General features: G+C 42.1%; 1 protein-coding gene across 3 annotated transcripts in view; it reads left to right on the top strand.

Moving 5' to 3' along the window:
- LOC149443666 (acyl-CoA dehydrogenase family member 11-like) overlaps positions 1–15,136 on the top strand; it is a 94,419-nt gene extending 79,283 nt beyond the window's left edge. For all 3 annotated transcript variants that reach the window (XM_089655463.1, XM_089655465.1, XM_089655464.1), the window contains exons 14-15: positions 2,001–2,067; positions 10,541–15,136. In XM_089655463.1, the coding sequence (XP_089511589.1) occupies positions 2,001–2,067; positions 10,541–10,667 (194 nt within the window). In that variant the 3' untranslated portion in view covers positions 10,668–15,136. The remainder of the gene's footprint in view (positions 1–2,000; positions 2,068–10,540) is intronic.
- The last annotated feature ends 553 nt before the right edge of the window (positions 15,137–15,689 follow it).

Below are 15,689 nucleotides of genomic sequence, written 5' to 3'. Positions count from 1 at the left end.
AGGGGTTAAAGCAGGTGGTGAGGCAATACAACGCATCTTCAGCTGTCAAGTGCTCTCTGAAGAGCGATCCAACCGCAGATTGCTTTTCAGTGCGCAACGCAAGTGTTAATGTGCCCTTAATTATATTATTTTTTTAAAATAATTTACAAGTTTATTTTTTTACATTGTTTAACAGCCCTGTTGGGGACAATTTTGGTAAAATATCAGGAGTCTAAACAGACCCCTAATGACTAATGTTAGAGACCGAGAAAGGGATTCCATTTCTATATTCTAGACTGCACTGAAGATGAATGAACTGGAAGCTCTCTGTAGAGGTTTCCTCTTCATTCATAAACTGAATCATAGTAAGCACAGTTTACTATGCTTCAGTTATGAATGAACACAGGAGCTGTACTGTGTTCATTCAGGTAAGAAAGGAGTTGGTAAATAATAATTCAAAGGGATTGCTGCACAGAAGATATTTGCCACCATTGACGTAGTCATCATCTAATCATATTATTATTAACAAAGCGAGATAAGCAAACATGTAGAGTCCCCCTCAGGCATGGAAAAGCATCATGGGAGATCTTATTGTTAACAGGTTATATTTGGAGAGTTAAACAGCTCTAGCTCTCCAAAGACAACTTTGTTTAAGGTGGATTTCTCCTGCATGTACCTGCATGTACCCTACCCCCCGGCTCTCCATCCTGAAACTGATTCTCCTGTGCCCAGCAGCAGCCGGTGGGAGGAAAAAGGAACTAACATTCTTACCACAGCCTTACAATGAAAAATGTGGAATGAAATTCTACAAATGTATACCCAGCTTAACATTACTGAGCACTTGTGGTTTAGAAAGTCAACAAAGAGGGAAGGTGCCTCTAAGTGTAGTAGCAAAGTTTCTGTGGGTGAAGGCTCATCAGCGGGGTGACCCGCTCAGTGTGCGTCCACAGCCTGCAGTAGCACCAAGTGTTCCCGATCCAACAAGCTGGCCAACAGCATAGGGATGCAATAGCCAGCAAGATGGCCGCCTGGTCTTTTCAGGGACCAGTGTGAAAGTGCAAACAGGAAATGATGTCACACAGGAACGGACGGTAACTCATTTCGGAGCTTTCTTAGTCGCTCCTTTGTCAAACCTCTGGTGGATCGAGGATGCTTGATGCTGCAGGTTGAGGACGCACATTGAGTGGGTCTGACATTCTGACACCCTCCATGGAGGCTGAGTACTGAGGAGGGACAGGTTCCCACAGGACACATGGCAGGGTGGCAGTCGGGCAGGGGGACACCTTCCAGAGCATGTAGAAGCTTGAATCACTTTTTCAAGAAAGCAGGGAGTCAGGAGGTGAGCCTTCACCCACTTCACTCTCTGAAATGCTGCCCAAGTGTCTGGCTGTGCTACCTGTTAGCGGATGATGAGACATTCCCCTTCAGTGCGCTCTCCTATTTTGATTTGGTTTGGAAATAGATGAAGCTGACTACTGTGTGCAAGCTCCCACACTCCGCTTCAGTGGTAGAGTGCAGTGGCTTGGAGAGGGGAGGAGCAGCAACTAGAGGCCAGATACACTCCCAGTCTTATTCCCATTAAATGTAATTTGTAAAACAATGTCACAGAGCAAAAAAGGAGATAATATAACTTTCTTCAGTGCTAATTGAAAAATTTAGATTTGGTATTTTAGGGTGAAAATCGATAAATTCCCTACAGATTTGCATAAGCGCTGTCTGCTGTCATAGCCTTTGGTGTATTTCATTGTTTGCTGGTGCTCTTTTTGAGTGAGTTTTTTTCTATTTTGTATGTTTTCTTAAAATTGATTAAAAAAAATTTAACATTTTTTAAAAACAACTGTTATATGTATATTTATTTGGTTAAATTGTAATAGGCATGGCTTCCAATTCTTTGAATTAGGCCCTAGCTCATATCAGGATGACTTAGAGTTTGCAATAGCACATTATATAGACTGTTTTCATGTGGCTCTTTTTTTCCCCATGTAGATTTTTTTTTATCTCACTGTACTTTGTCCTTCTAGGTTCTCTCTTAGTAGAACATGCAGCCTGGGCTGGAGCCACAGACACTTCCATATATTGTGCTCAAAGGTAAGTACTTACCACATTTAAATGAAACCTGTCATGAGAGAAATATGGGGGCTGCCTCTACTTACCCTCTTCTAAAAATGCTGATTGCCTGGCTGTTATACTGATCCATTGGTTTCAATACTATCAGTCAATGTCCAGGAACAAGTAGGCAGGATAATAAAACTGGCCATAAACAAATCGAAATTCTGCCACTTCAGCAGGCAGTTGCCAAATTTCAATCAGTGTGTCCTTGTCCACATTCAACAGAAGTCGATTGTTTGATCGACTTCTGTCAAAGGGACATGCTGGAAATGCTTTCTCGATTAGTGGCTGCAGCCAATGAGCTGCTGCACTGACCAGTGTATTCTGATTGCAATGGGCGCCATTGTCAAAATACAGCAGTTTCCTGGTGGGGAAATTCCTTCATCCAGCTCATTTGTGTGAATGGAGGGATCTGTTGGCTGAAAGGGAAAAAAAAAACTGTATATAGCCAGCTTTTGAGACAAATCAGACAACCTTCGTTGTTCCAGGTCAGTGACTCAAAGTATTTAAAGGATAAGTTGACCTTCGAGAACATGTAACATGTTCTCACTCCTGCAGCCACTTAGAGTTCTGAGCAGCTGGTGTGACAGCAGCACAGGGAGAAGTTCCCTGTACTTGTATTCTGTGAAAAAATGAACTACAGGTACCAACATCCCTTGCAGCTGTCCATTTGTAGTTCTCAAAGAACTACCACAACGCTGTTGAGCGCTGTGGTAGTTCATTTATTCTTCCTGTAAGCGTGAAACTAACTGCCTATACAATGTATGAGCACACAGATACACTGACAGGTCTGCAGGAGGTCTGCGTGGCACCAGCTATCTGCGGATTGCTGATGTAATGCTTTTCAAGCTCCTAAAAAAAATTTAATTTTTTAAGGTGAACTTATCCTTTAAGCAAAATGGTCCATGTGATAGCTAGGCAGCTTTCAGGTCAGCAATGAAATCCTCCATATTTCTCTAATGACATGGAATTTTCTTTTACAAAGAGTTTTATTGAGGGTTAAGCAAAGAAAAAACAGACATTCGAAATACAAGTTCAATGACCAACAAATATAAACTGTACTGGGCAAGTGGAAGCCTTTTCAAGGTATACATTGATAGGTGCATAAACTGAAATGTTTACATAAGAGTCTTTTAGAAAAGGATGTGGGAAGGGAATGGGAAGGGAACAATAAGCAAACCGTTGTAGTTCACCGACAATAAAGACTCTATAAGAAATTGTTTTACAGCATCAACATTATAGAAAACATGAGAGGCACAGAAAAAGACCCCTCCAAAGAATGATACATGTTCTAAACCTTGGATTCATAAAGAGATCTAGGTTGCAAAGATAGTATTGCAGATGTAACCCAGAAAACAGCAAACACAAACCGTAAAATATGTTTAAAGACAGATTGGACAGAAGGATAAAAGAGGACAAACAGTGGAAAGACACGGACAACAACATCAAAAAAAAAAAAAAAAAAAGGAAGAAGGAGGGCTCCGGGGCGATCACAGCAGAATCCATTCTTATATCAACAGAAGGGACTGATCAAATCTTGAAGGTTGAGCTATATCCAACCAGGGACGCCAAATCTGCAGAAATTTTTTATGGGTATCCAACAATATGGCCGTCAGTTTTTCATTAACCATTATGAAGTTCATCCGATTTTTGACTGCCTCAAAACTAAGGAGAGGAGTTTTCCAAGCTCTCGCAATTGTCAATTTAGTTGCCATAAATAAGTGTGACGCCAGCTGCCGCTCAGAACGGAGGAGACCCTCCAGTGGTTTAAATAGAAGCGCTTCATATGGGTTACGCTTAATGTCCATGTGAAACATAGTGCGAAGAAGGGCATACACCCTAATCCATAGTCGGCTTACTTTAGGGCAAGTCCACCAGATGTGGGCCATAGTGCCCAATTGTTGGCATCCCCGAAAACAGACCGGAGAATATGAAGGGATAAAACTAGCTAGACGAGCAGGCGTATAGTACCATCGGTAAAGAATTTTGTAAGCATTCTCAAGAATGACATTCCTGGAACATTTGGATATTGCTTGGGTCATGGTCTGCCAATCCTGTTGATCCAAGGACCCCCCTAATTCAGACTGCCAGCGCTGGTGATAGGAGCGAACCGGAGGGATTCTAGAAGATATAATAGCGGAGTAAATCAAGGAGATCAAACCCGGGGCATGAGGTCTATGTCTACACTGGCTTTCAAAGGGGGACAGACGGTAAGGACCCGGGAGCGCGCGTATTAGTGTATTAATAAAGTGACGAAGTTGAAGGTAACCAAAATGTTCCCGCAAAGGGATGTTATAAGAAGAGCGTAAAGTTTCGAAGGTAATTATTCTAGTGGGAGATAGAAGCGAGTGAACATCATAAAAACCATGTGTCTGCCACCAGGCAAACTGTCTAGGATTATCCCTTCCCGGAGGAAATAATGGGTTACGGAATAGACGTAACAACGGCAAGTGAGGGGAAATGAGGCCAGCGGAGTATTTAATAGAATCCCAAAGACGTAATGAAAACGTCAGTGCCGGGCTAAGGGTAGATGGACGTTGAGAGATAGGAAGCCATGGCAGGGAAGAGAGCGGTATCGGGTGAGAGTCCATCATATCTACAACAGCCCACAGGGGGAAGTAGTGAGATGCATGAACATGGGCTAGAGGGGCAATGTTAGCCGCCAAATAGTAGGACTGGAGATTTGGAACAGATAACCCACCCACGCTCCGTCGCGCAAATAAGATATGTTTGCTAATTCTGGGTCGAGAAGAGCTCCAAATAAAAGAGAGAAGTTTTCGCTGATGAGTACGAAGTATATGCGAAGGTACTGGAACCGGTAAAACACGAAATAGGTATAATAGTTTAGGAAGATAGGTCATACGTATCGCATTAATTCTGCCGAACCATGATAACGGAAAATGAGACCAAGATGACAATAACTCGGACAGCTCATGAAAGACAGTGGGAAAGTTAGCCTGATACAGTCCGTCATATGTCAGGGTAAGCTTAATTCCTAGATATGGTAAGGCGGAAAACCATTGAAAAGGGAACGTTTGTTTCAAAGTCAACAAGAGTGATGGTGGGAGGGTGACCGACATAGCTCTTGATTTAGCAGGGTTGACATGTAAACCCGAAAGAGTTGCAAAAGAATCAAGAACCGCGAGCAAGTTGGGCAAAGTAACCCCCGGGTTCGAAATTGACAATAATATGTCATCTGCAAACAAAGACAATTTATGTTGGGAGCCCGCGGCCTCAATCCCCTTAATATCAGGATGCATACGAATGGCTTCAGCAAATGGTTCCAGGGCCAGGATAAAAAGTAAAGGAGAAAGCCTTGCCTAGTGCCTCTAGCAATCGAGAACGTAGAGGACTCAAAACCATAATATTTAAGCTTCGCTTGAGGGGATGTGTATAGCGAAGAGATCCATCGTAGGAACGAAGGGCCAAAGCCAAAACGATGGAGGACCGATAGGAGATATGGCCAAGATAAAGTGTCAAAGGCCTTGTTAATGTCTAAAGATAAGAGCATCATATCAAGTTTACGAGTGTGGGCCAATTGTTGCAATTGTAAAATACTTCTGATAGCATCTCCAGCCTGCCTGTGGGGAACAAATCCCACCTGGTCTTTTTTGATCAAACGAGAAAGGAAGGAATTCAATCGAGTAGCCAAAATCTTAGTAAGAATCTTCATGTCGATATTGATAAGAGAGATAGGCCTATAATTTGCCCAGGAAGAGTGATCTCGATCTGGTTTAGGGATCATAACCACATTAGCAGTTAAAGAATCCGGGGAAAAATTTGAACCTCCCTTCACCGCGTTAAACATAGCTGCAAGGGGAGGAGCAAGCACATCAGCTAATTTCTTGTAATATAGTGCCGTGTATCCATCGGGACCTGGACGTTTACCCGTTTTTAGATCTGCTATGCATTGCAAAACCTCAGATACTTGAATATTACGATCCATCAAGTCCTTATGGGCCGACGTTAAAGTAGGCAGGGGAAGATGAGATAAAAAGTCAGAAATAGACTGAGGATCAGCCCGAGTAGGATCAGAATAAAGTTTAGCTAAACGATACCGGAACTCTTCCAAAACTGCTACAGGTTTGCTCGTAAGGGTGTTGTGACGGGTGCGTAACGATATTGGTTTGGGGTGCTGCTCAAAAGAGCGCAGTCTACGGGCTAACATAGAGTCCGGTTTGTTTGCTTTACTATACCATTTCTGGCGAGTCCAACGTATGAAGCGCTCAGCCTCATCCGTTAGGCAAACATCTAACTCTAAGCGGGCCTGATCCAACAGCCTACGGTTCGACGGGGAAGGTGACTGTTTAAATTGGGCCGACGCAGAAGCTAACTTCGATTCCAACTGACACTGTTTAAGCTGTCTTGCCTTCTTTCGTCTGGAGGCTATTTGGATAATATGTCCTCTAAGAACTGCCTTGTAGGCTTCCCATAATGTTACTGAAGAAGAGACCGAACCGGAATTTAATTGGAAATATTCCTGAGCCTTACGATGTAGTTCCTCCTGAACCTCCCTCAGTGAAAGCAGAGAATCATTCATTATCCAGGAAGAGAAGGCTGGCCTACTTAGGAGAGAACAGCAGAGCACCAAAATAGGTTCATGATCCGACCATGGAACCGTTAGAATAGAAATAGCGCGAACTAAAGGGAGGTGTTTATGCGAAACAAAGGCATGATCAATTCTGGAATGATAATGATGAGGGTGTGAATAATAAGTGTAGTCTTTCCCCTGAGGATGAAATTCATGCCATAAGTCTACCAGATCATGGGTAGTTAACGCACGTACAAAAGACTTTGCCGATGTAGAAGGGCCAGAACGCTCCACTGGATATTTATCTACTGCGGGGTTTAGCACTAAATTTGAATCCCCTGCCATCAAAAGCGTACCCCGCTGATGTGTAGCCAGGAGAGAACATAGGTGTGACAGAAAAGGTCCAGGATTAACGTTGGGAGCGTAATAGGACACTATGGTAACGTCTATGCCATGGACCGTGCCCTGGAGCAAAAGATATCTACCATTGGGATCAGCAATACACTTCACACAGACGAACGGAGTTTTACTATGGAAGGCGACCAATACGCCTCTCTGTTTAGTGGGGCCCGTGGCCTGAAATATCTGAGGGTAACGTGCATCAAAATATTTTGGGGCAGAAGTAGTAGAGAAATGGGTTTCTTGTAAACAAGCAATATCAACTTGACGAGCCCGGAGAAACTTAAATACTTTTACCCGTTTCTGCGGAGAATTCATCCCCTGGACAGTCAAGGATAGCCAGTTCAGCGACATGGAGACCTAAAAAAAGGAAGATTTAGTCCACCGCGATCCCAGGGAGCCCTAAAAAAAAAATTGACAAAAACACACATGACAAAAGACAAGAAAAACGGAGTAAAGAAGGAAGAAACGGACAAGAAGACATCTGATATACGTGCAAGATATCTGAGAAGCATTAAGGTTAATTCAAACAATATAACAGTCAGCTGTGGGTAAAATACCCACATAGAGGCTAGGTAGCGGGCGGGACAAAAAAAAAACCAGACCGCTAACCAGCACGGAGGGGGACACGACCGTCCACCGGAACAACTCGGCAGTAATATAAATTCTAGAAATATTAAACAAACAATTTAGGCTAATACACCTATAAACCAGTAATCCAGAGCTCGCAGGGCTCTGGAGGTCTCAACCAATCTGGGCAAAAAAAAAAAACGCAAAGGTTTGGAATCCCTGAACAGATCCAGAGTCTATTCTAGAAATTGGCAGCAAAAAATAAGAAATCCACGCATGGTGGAACTATATATTGGCGGCCATCCTCTAAACATCAAGTCGCGGAGACTTCCTGAAAACGCTGGACTTGTAGGGATCAGAGAGCCTGGGAACCACTTTGACTGGGAGGAGATTTATGCAGAGACTGGGAATTCCGAAGGCGCGCAGGGACTGAGGCCTCCTCACTCAGATTGTGGCAGTTCCAGGTTAAGCTCACGAAAGTGACGTCGAAGATCCGCTGGCGAAGAGGAATTGACGCCCCTGCGAGGAGAATGAGAGCTTGAAAGGGAAACCCCATCTGTACTTGATATCAGCCGATTGAAGAATTTGAAGATAGGGTCTTAGGGTACATCGTTTGGCAATCGTAACTGGGGACAAATCTGCGAACAGATGAACAGAGTGGCCCTGAAACTCCAGAGCCGAACGATTCCGAGCCGCCTGCAGTAGACATTCTTTAGTGCGGTAATAGTGGAATTTAATAATAATGTCTCTGGGTGGTCCCTCCGTGGGCTTGGGTGCTAGAGCTCTATGGATACGGTCAAACTCTAGACGTTCCATAGGAATCCCAGGGGCCAACTCCTGGAAAAAAGCAGTAGCAGTACCCTGCAAATCGGTAATTGCCTCGGGGATTCCGCGGATGCGGAGATTATCCCTGCGCGCCCTATTCTCTGCATCCTCCAGCTTATCTTTTAAAGTATCCAGCTCAGCATGCAAATCCTGCACTTCCTGCTCATGACCCTCCAGGACTGTAGTCGCCAGATCCATACGTTGCTCCAATTGATGGGCACGAAGGCCCAACTCCTTTAGGCCTCTCGCCAGATCAGAAGATAATTTACGTGAGGCAGCTGTAACCTCCTCTCGCACTATAGCACGGAATTTGTGTAGCAAGGCTTCGGGATTGTGTTCAAGAGATTCAACCATCCCTGATTGAAATTGCTGCTGGCTATCGCCATCAGACTCAAGGTCACCTGGGAGTTGTCGTCAGGCTCAGGCGGGCTAGGAATCAGCTTAGCGGTGTGGCCCCGCGAAGGGGATTGCTGTTGGGCCCGAGGCTTAAGCTTAGTACGGGGAGTACGGTGCATCGCCAGGCGTGGTACACAGGATTCCAAAGCACTGACAAACTATTGAAGTAGTATGCTAGGGTGTAAAAGCCCAATGGCCGAGAAAAATATTTCGGTGGCACGTCACATGGAGGTCACTTATATTCCTCCTGGCTTGTGCACGTGTCCCCCTCCGGGGGGGTGTTCACAGAAGATTCATCAAACGCTGCAGTCAGTAGGATGTAAACGGATATAACAACCAAGCTAGGTGTGCAGGCTTTGAGGGGGCTGGCAAGAGATATCCATGGTACCCCTGATGTGTCCCCCTGGGAATGGGGTTAATAGTGAAAGCTTCTGCAGGCCACCAGCACCAACCCCACAGTTAATCAGATTCCCAGTGTCTCACAGGAACCCTGCAGGGACAGAATGCAGGCCACGGTGCCACCAGCAGGAGCAGGGGGGGGCCCCAGTAGCTGACCTGACTCCAGAAGTGGATGGGCAAAACGGCGGTATGACGATCCGCCCGCGGCGGCGATCCGCCCCAGCGGCGGATTCAGGAAACACCGCGGCTTCACACGCCACAGTAGGCCGCAGACCGTCCCGCCCCCCGAACGCTCGGAGAAGGGGCAAAATGTCACAGCACCCCTCTTCGGGTGCCAGGCAGGGTCCCTGCAGCCGGGAATCCGCAGCGGATGGCCGCTGCACTTAGGATGGCGGTGGATGGGAGCTCAGGGTGCCGGAGCTCAGAAAGGGACATCTGCTCCCGACGCCATCTTGGACACGCCCCCCATGACATGGAATTTTCTTTCAACCTTTACACTTCCTGACCCGATTTTTACATATGTTGAAATGCACATTTTAGGCATGAAAATTATTTAAAATATCCAAAACAGAGACCCTAAAGAATAAAATGTCAAATGGTAACTGTGCTACTGTTTATCGATTCTATATTTTCAGTTAATAATACAATGAAATTAATTTTTGTGCACACAAACACAATATAATACCTATTTTTTTGGTAAAATATAAACAGTGAGGTTAGGTTGAGTAAATGGATACTAAATATGTCAAACCTCAATATTGCATAAAAACTTTTCTCTCCTTTTTTTTTTTTTTTTTTTTTTTTTTTAACTTTAGCAAAGACAAGAGGGTGAAGCTCCTGTTGTCATAGAATAATGCAGGTGATAGGTTCTCTTGAAGGAAACATCAAGGGTCTATAAGATAATAATAATGTCACCTCTGCACTGTTGAAGCTGAGACTGTGCTCCATTCAGCTTATTCTCAGGACAAAATGGCTGGGATTTTGAAAGTGCTCAGATCTGAGTGCTTCCAGGTTCATACTACCCAGGGAAGATCAATGATTTCATGAACACTGATCTTCAGCTGCTCTGCTATCTGACACCTTCCATGGAGGTTGAGTACTGAGGAGGGACAGGTACCCCCCGGGGGGATATTGGGGGGGTGTTGTGGGCAAGCACAAGGGCACCTTCACAAGCATATAGCAGCTTGAATCAAGAAAGCAGTCAGTTTACATTGAAAGCATTGTTTACAAAGAAAGCATTGTTTACATTGGTGGTGGCAGCAAATGGTTTAAAGGGTTGAATTCACCGGGGGGGGAAAAAAATGTTAAAACTTTGCCTTTGGTTCATTTTAGGTGGAGCGAACAAGATCTGTGTCCTGTGAACAAGGCCGAAGTATCTGGGTGCTACAGTTCAGAAACCGCATCCATGGACAGACAGCTGGTGTATGAAAAAAGCCCTTTGTTGATGGGGAAGCAGTAGTACTGATTTTAAAATCATGCATGTGTTTTGTTTGTAAGAACACTGGTTATGATTTTAAAACAGAAGACCATCGTACCCTGTGTCACGACTCAGCATTGAATTAAATTGATTACTGTTAGTTTTTACATTGCACAAATACCCATCCAAATTATATTTAACCACTTCCGTTCTTACACCTGTAAACCCCCTACAGACCAGAGCAAATTTTACCTTTCTGCTATTAATGAGCCTGTGTATTGGGCAATCATTTTATCATTAATTGAAAATAAAGTAATACAAGCATTTTTCTTTTTTTTCCAGCAAAAAAATAATAGCCGAGGGGAAGAAAAAGTTAATTGGGGCTGATTAGGCTAAACTATGGGTTAATAGGAGATTGTATAGGAACACACTTTATAAACCTTTTTTAATTTTTTTTTTACCTGTCAGGTTACTTTAACTGACAATGATATCATATCCTTTGAACAGCAGTTGAATAAAACTGTGTAAATATCAAGAAACAATGCTATCCCACATCTGATCAATGTTTAATTATATTGAGGATGATTCAGTGAAGCATTTGCAACACTTTTATGGCGGTATGATCCCTTTAAATGAAAGTCATGTGCCTACTACATGAAAGCCTTGTGACAGTTATGTTAGGAGTTTCAACATGTGCAACTGATTCCAGTCTTATTCACACTACTTTCATAATGAGTTGCTAGAGCTGCAACAAATGACAGAAAATATTACCTTGAGTTTATAGATAATAAAACTAAAAGCAATTAAGACCTACCCTTATGTTCGCATACAGAGATGGGGCAGACTGGGGCTGCAGTGTGTATACATCTTTGCTTATGCCACTCCCTACTCCCCAATCTGTCACTGGTTGCTAGAATCCTTTGAGTGACAGTGGGTCAGAAGGACAGGCCATATTACACATGCCCTTTGTATTTAGATTAAGAGGAACTAAAACCAAAAAAATAAATTGCAGGCAGGCTCTTTATTGAAGAAGATACATGCACTGTCTGTTCTACAATACAATAAACTTGCCTGCCTGTTCACAATCCTCTGGAGAATGTACTTTTCTAGCATGATGTCATCCCACGCCAGCCAATCAAGATAGCTGAAGACCGGCACCCAAAAGAAGCCAGCTAGGGAATTCACGGGTATTAGACTGCTGGAGCACTATAAGGTTATTTGGGGCAGGTGTAGCACACCCAATATCTACAACTGCTTACCAAATAGATGTCAAGCTAATTTAGGAGCCATGATATTTAGTGAAGACTAAATACATTAATTATGCTACTAATATAATGTGAATCTCGGGATTTGAATAGTTTAAGACCTTTATACAAAAAAAACACACAACATTGTATGGGCTATTTAACATCACTCATAAATGAACACAGTTTTGTTTGATATTTTTGAAGTAGCAGCACTGTGGTAGTTATCCATTTATGTGTGTATTTATACATATTTGATTTTATTTTTACGCATTCAGCGCAGTTTTTACACTTTTGTTTACATTTGTATATTTAACATCACTGTTGAAATACTTCAGCACTGGTTTGTACTGTATATAGCAGAGATACTGTACTAAGCTAGCATACACAAAGTGAATTGTGCCAGGATACAAAGCTAGGATATCCAAAGTGAATGGGGCCAGGACTTCCTTTTCCTCTGACTAATATGGCTGTATCTACACTGTTACTCTCTTGGAAACTGCATTGGTATACTGGTCCAGCACCACTGTATCTCTCCCTCAATGCATGGAATTCATAAAAGTGTCACAGACACTCTAGAACTCCTTCACACTGAAATTGTTAGTGTTTGGGACAGATTCATATACTTGTCAGGAGCAGTGACACTGAGGCTGGAGTGTCCATATCGCACATTTCATATTCAGTGCAATTCAGCATTACTGATCTTCCTCCCTGGTTACTGCAACCATTACACAGACAGGTGCATGGCCAATGCGTTTTGCATTGGGGAGGGCAGAGCTTGATGGGGAACTGAGAGACCCACCTTGCATTCGATTGACAATCGGTCACAAGATTGCTGTAACTGCTGATGAGAAAAGGTATTTAGCAGTTTATATTTACTAAAATAATTGCATTTCCATGTTGTATGTACTGTGGAAGACCAGATATAGTGAATGCAGGGTCCTGGGTTTAGCAACACTTTAAAATATATGATATCTAGATTTTTTCGCTGTAAATATTGTGCTCCCCCCATTATGCAACTTCCTATCAGTCAGTAATGACACCTATTAGGGTACAGGAGGGGTCAAGGCCAAGTTCAAATTAAAAATAAAGGAAGTGAAACAAAAAATGATTGTTTTGATATGCCATTTTCACTAAAAAGAAAATGTCATCATATTATTTGAAATACACAGGGTTGTTACAGGTTCACTTTGAAGGCTGCTCATACTGTATGTCTGTTGAAGATTAGCTTTGCTTTTATCATTTATATACCTCAAAAATCTGGTCTCCAGACTAGTCAAGAATAAATAAAATAATGAAATGTGCGTAATACAAAATGAACAGATGCTGTACAATATTGCACAATTAACAACTTCTGAAGGTTTTCAGATATCATCTCTTCTGTGAGTCCTTGCTCACATAAACTGTGGTAATATGACATCAGAAAATCAAACTGCCCTATTGCTGTCAGAAAATATAGGACTTCTTTAACCACTTTACAACTGTGCTATAGCCGAATGACCGCTACAGCGCGGTTGTCCAGTTCTGGGAGGGCATCATATGACATCCTCCCAGAACGCGTGCTCCCGGCACTGTCAGCAATCGCTGTGTCCTACGGACACTGCTGATCACACAACTAGGTAAAAAGGCCAATCACAGTAGCCTTTTACCACGTGACCAGCTGTGTCCAAGGACACAGCAGATCACAAAGTAAATACAGTTGCCGGTTATCAGCAGCACTTTCCTCACACTGTCACAGTGTGGGGAAAGTACTGCCGATAACCGGCAAATGTCAGAGTGCCCTGATCATCAGTGCCCATTATTGCTGCATATCAGTGCCTCCTCATCAATGCCCCCCAGTGCCACCTCATCAATGCAGCCTATCAGTGCTGCCTGGCCATGCAGCCTCCTCAATGCACCGTAACTTGAGTGCTTTTCATGCTATTTGGTGCTGCTGTCTTTTTATCAATATTTTCACAATTTCAAGATTTGCACAACTTTTATCCAAGATTCACTATTAGAAGAATATGTAAAAGCAGTGTAAGTTTTTGATGGAAACATATATAGACCCCAATAACCCTGAACTTTATTTTTCCCCTTACACTCAATAGCACATTTGCTCGATTTTACACCTGTATCTTTTTGTGCATAACACATTAACACTTTAGTAATTATATTACACAGACTGATCTCTAAGCCTGCACTAAACATTTTCACTATGCCACCTGCACCTCAGACTGACTCACAGAGATCAAGAAGCATTTTTTTATTTTATTTTTTTTTTAAGTGTTATATATGCATTTCACCAGAATGTTTGTCCACTCCTTATCCCTGCCTTCCGGGTTCACACACACCACATTACCTCAAGCATGGTAATCCTTCCTGTGACCAGGACAGGCATACTTCTTTATTACAGGTACTTATATAGTGCCGTAAAATTACTCAGCGCTTTATATATATATATATATATATATATATATATATATATATATATTGTACATTCATATCAGTCCCTAACCCTCAAGGGGTGTACAATCTAAGGTCCCTAACTTACACATACTAGGGCCAGTTTAGACAAGATCCAGTTTACCTACCAGAATGTCTTTGGATTGTGGTAGGAAACCAGAGCACCTGGATGAAACCCACACAGGCACAGGGAGAAAATGCAAACTCTAGGCAGGTGGTGCCGTGGTTGGGATACAAACCAATGAGCGCATTACTGCCAGGTGGAAGTGCTAACCATTTAGCCACTGTGCTTTGCTGGTTCAGTATAAAAAAAGTTGTGCGTTTTTGTAGTTTTAGGGGGAAAATTACCAAGTAATTTGTTTTCTGTATAGTTTACTACAATACCATGTTCGATATGCAGGTAAAATTAGGTATCTGTAAACAGGACAGAAAATGCCAGCATTCGTGCACTTTGACAGGTATGAAGAAAACATACACAAACCAGAAAGCTAAATCTGAAGGTAGAGAATTCCTATAGGCCAATTTCAAATACATGCTGAAATCCTACCTTCAAGGTTCTATTATTGTCTCTTGACTTGAGACCATGTGACCTTGCCGTTGTTTGCCTTAAATAGCACATTTTGTAATGCAATTCTTTTGTTTAAAATGTAGTATAAAGCAACCTGTACCGATCACTGTAATTCTGTAACACAATAACTATTTTATTTGTTGTAGAACAGAAACATCAAAAGGTGCCTTATGTTATCCTCATGTGATTATAATTTTCTTTTTAAGGTAGAACTTGTAACAATATCTTGAATAAATATTTTGGTAATTGTGTTATGTGCAGGTTTGGTTTTTCACATATTTATTTAGAAACTCTTCCAACAAAGCCAGAGAGGATGCTGGAATACTGTATATAGTTATGTAAACAAATATATACTATAAAATAGTGAAGCGCTAAATAAATAAATATATATATATATTAAGGTGCCAACAGTGAGTGTAAGTGCTATAGTGTTAACAGTTCCTTGTTAAACACTGGAACATTATAACCAATAGTGTATATTAAATAGAAAAAATCAAACTGAATCCATAATATCAGTGATGATAAATAAATAAACAAACAAACCAGTGACAAATAATCTTATATCTCCAAAAAATTCCTTCTTCTCATTCACTATTTAAATTGAAGAGTGCTCATCAATAATAAAAAGTGAACACGTGTATACAAAAAAACTTTTTTAAGTGCATATATAGAAAATATATATATGTATAAATAATATATCATATATATATAAATAAATAAATAAAGTCCATGCAAGTGTAACTTGTGATAGAACGGTGGTCTTCACTTCTAGTGCTCAAACACAAATCCTCAAATGGCAGCAGTGCC

The sequence above is a fragment of the Staurois parvus genome, unplaced genomic scaffold (assembly GCF_062004578.1).
Source record: "Staurois parvus isolate SC_StPar_1 unplaced genomic scaffold, SC_StPar_1.0 ptg000840l, whole genome shotgun sequence".
Taxonomy (NCBI): Eukaryota; Metazoa; Chordata; class Amphibia; order Anura; family Ranidae; genus Staurois; species Staurois parvus.
The sequence above is the reverse complement of the archived record's forward strand: the minus strand, read 5'-3'. Positions and strand labels throughout refer to the sequence as shown.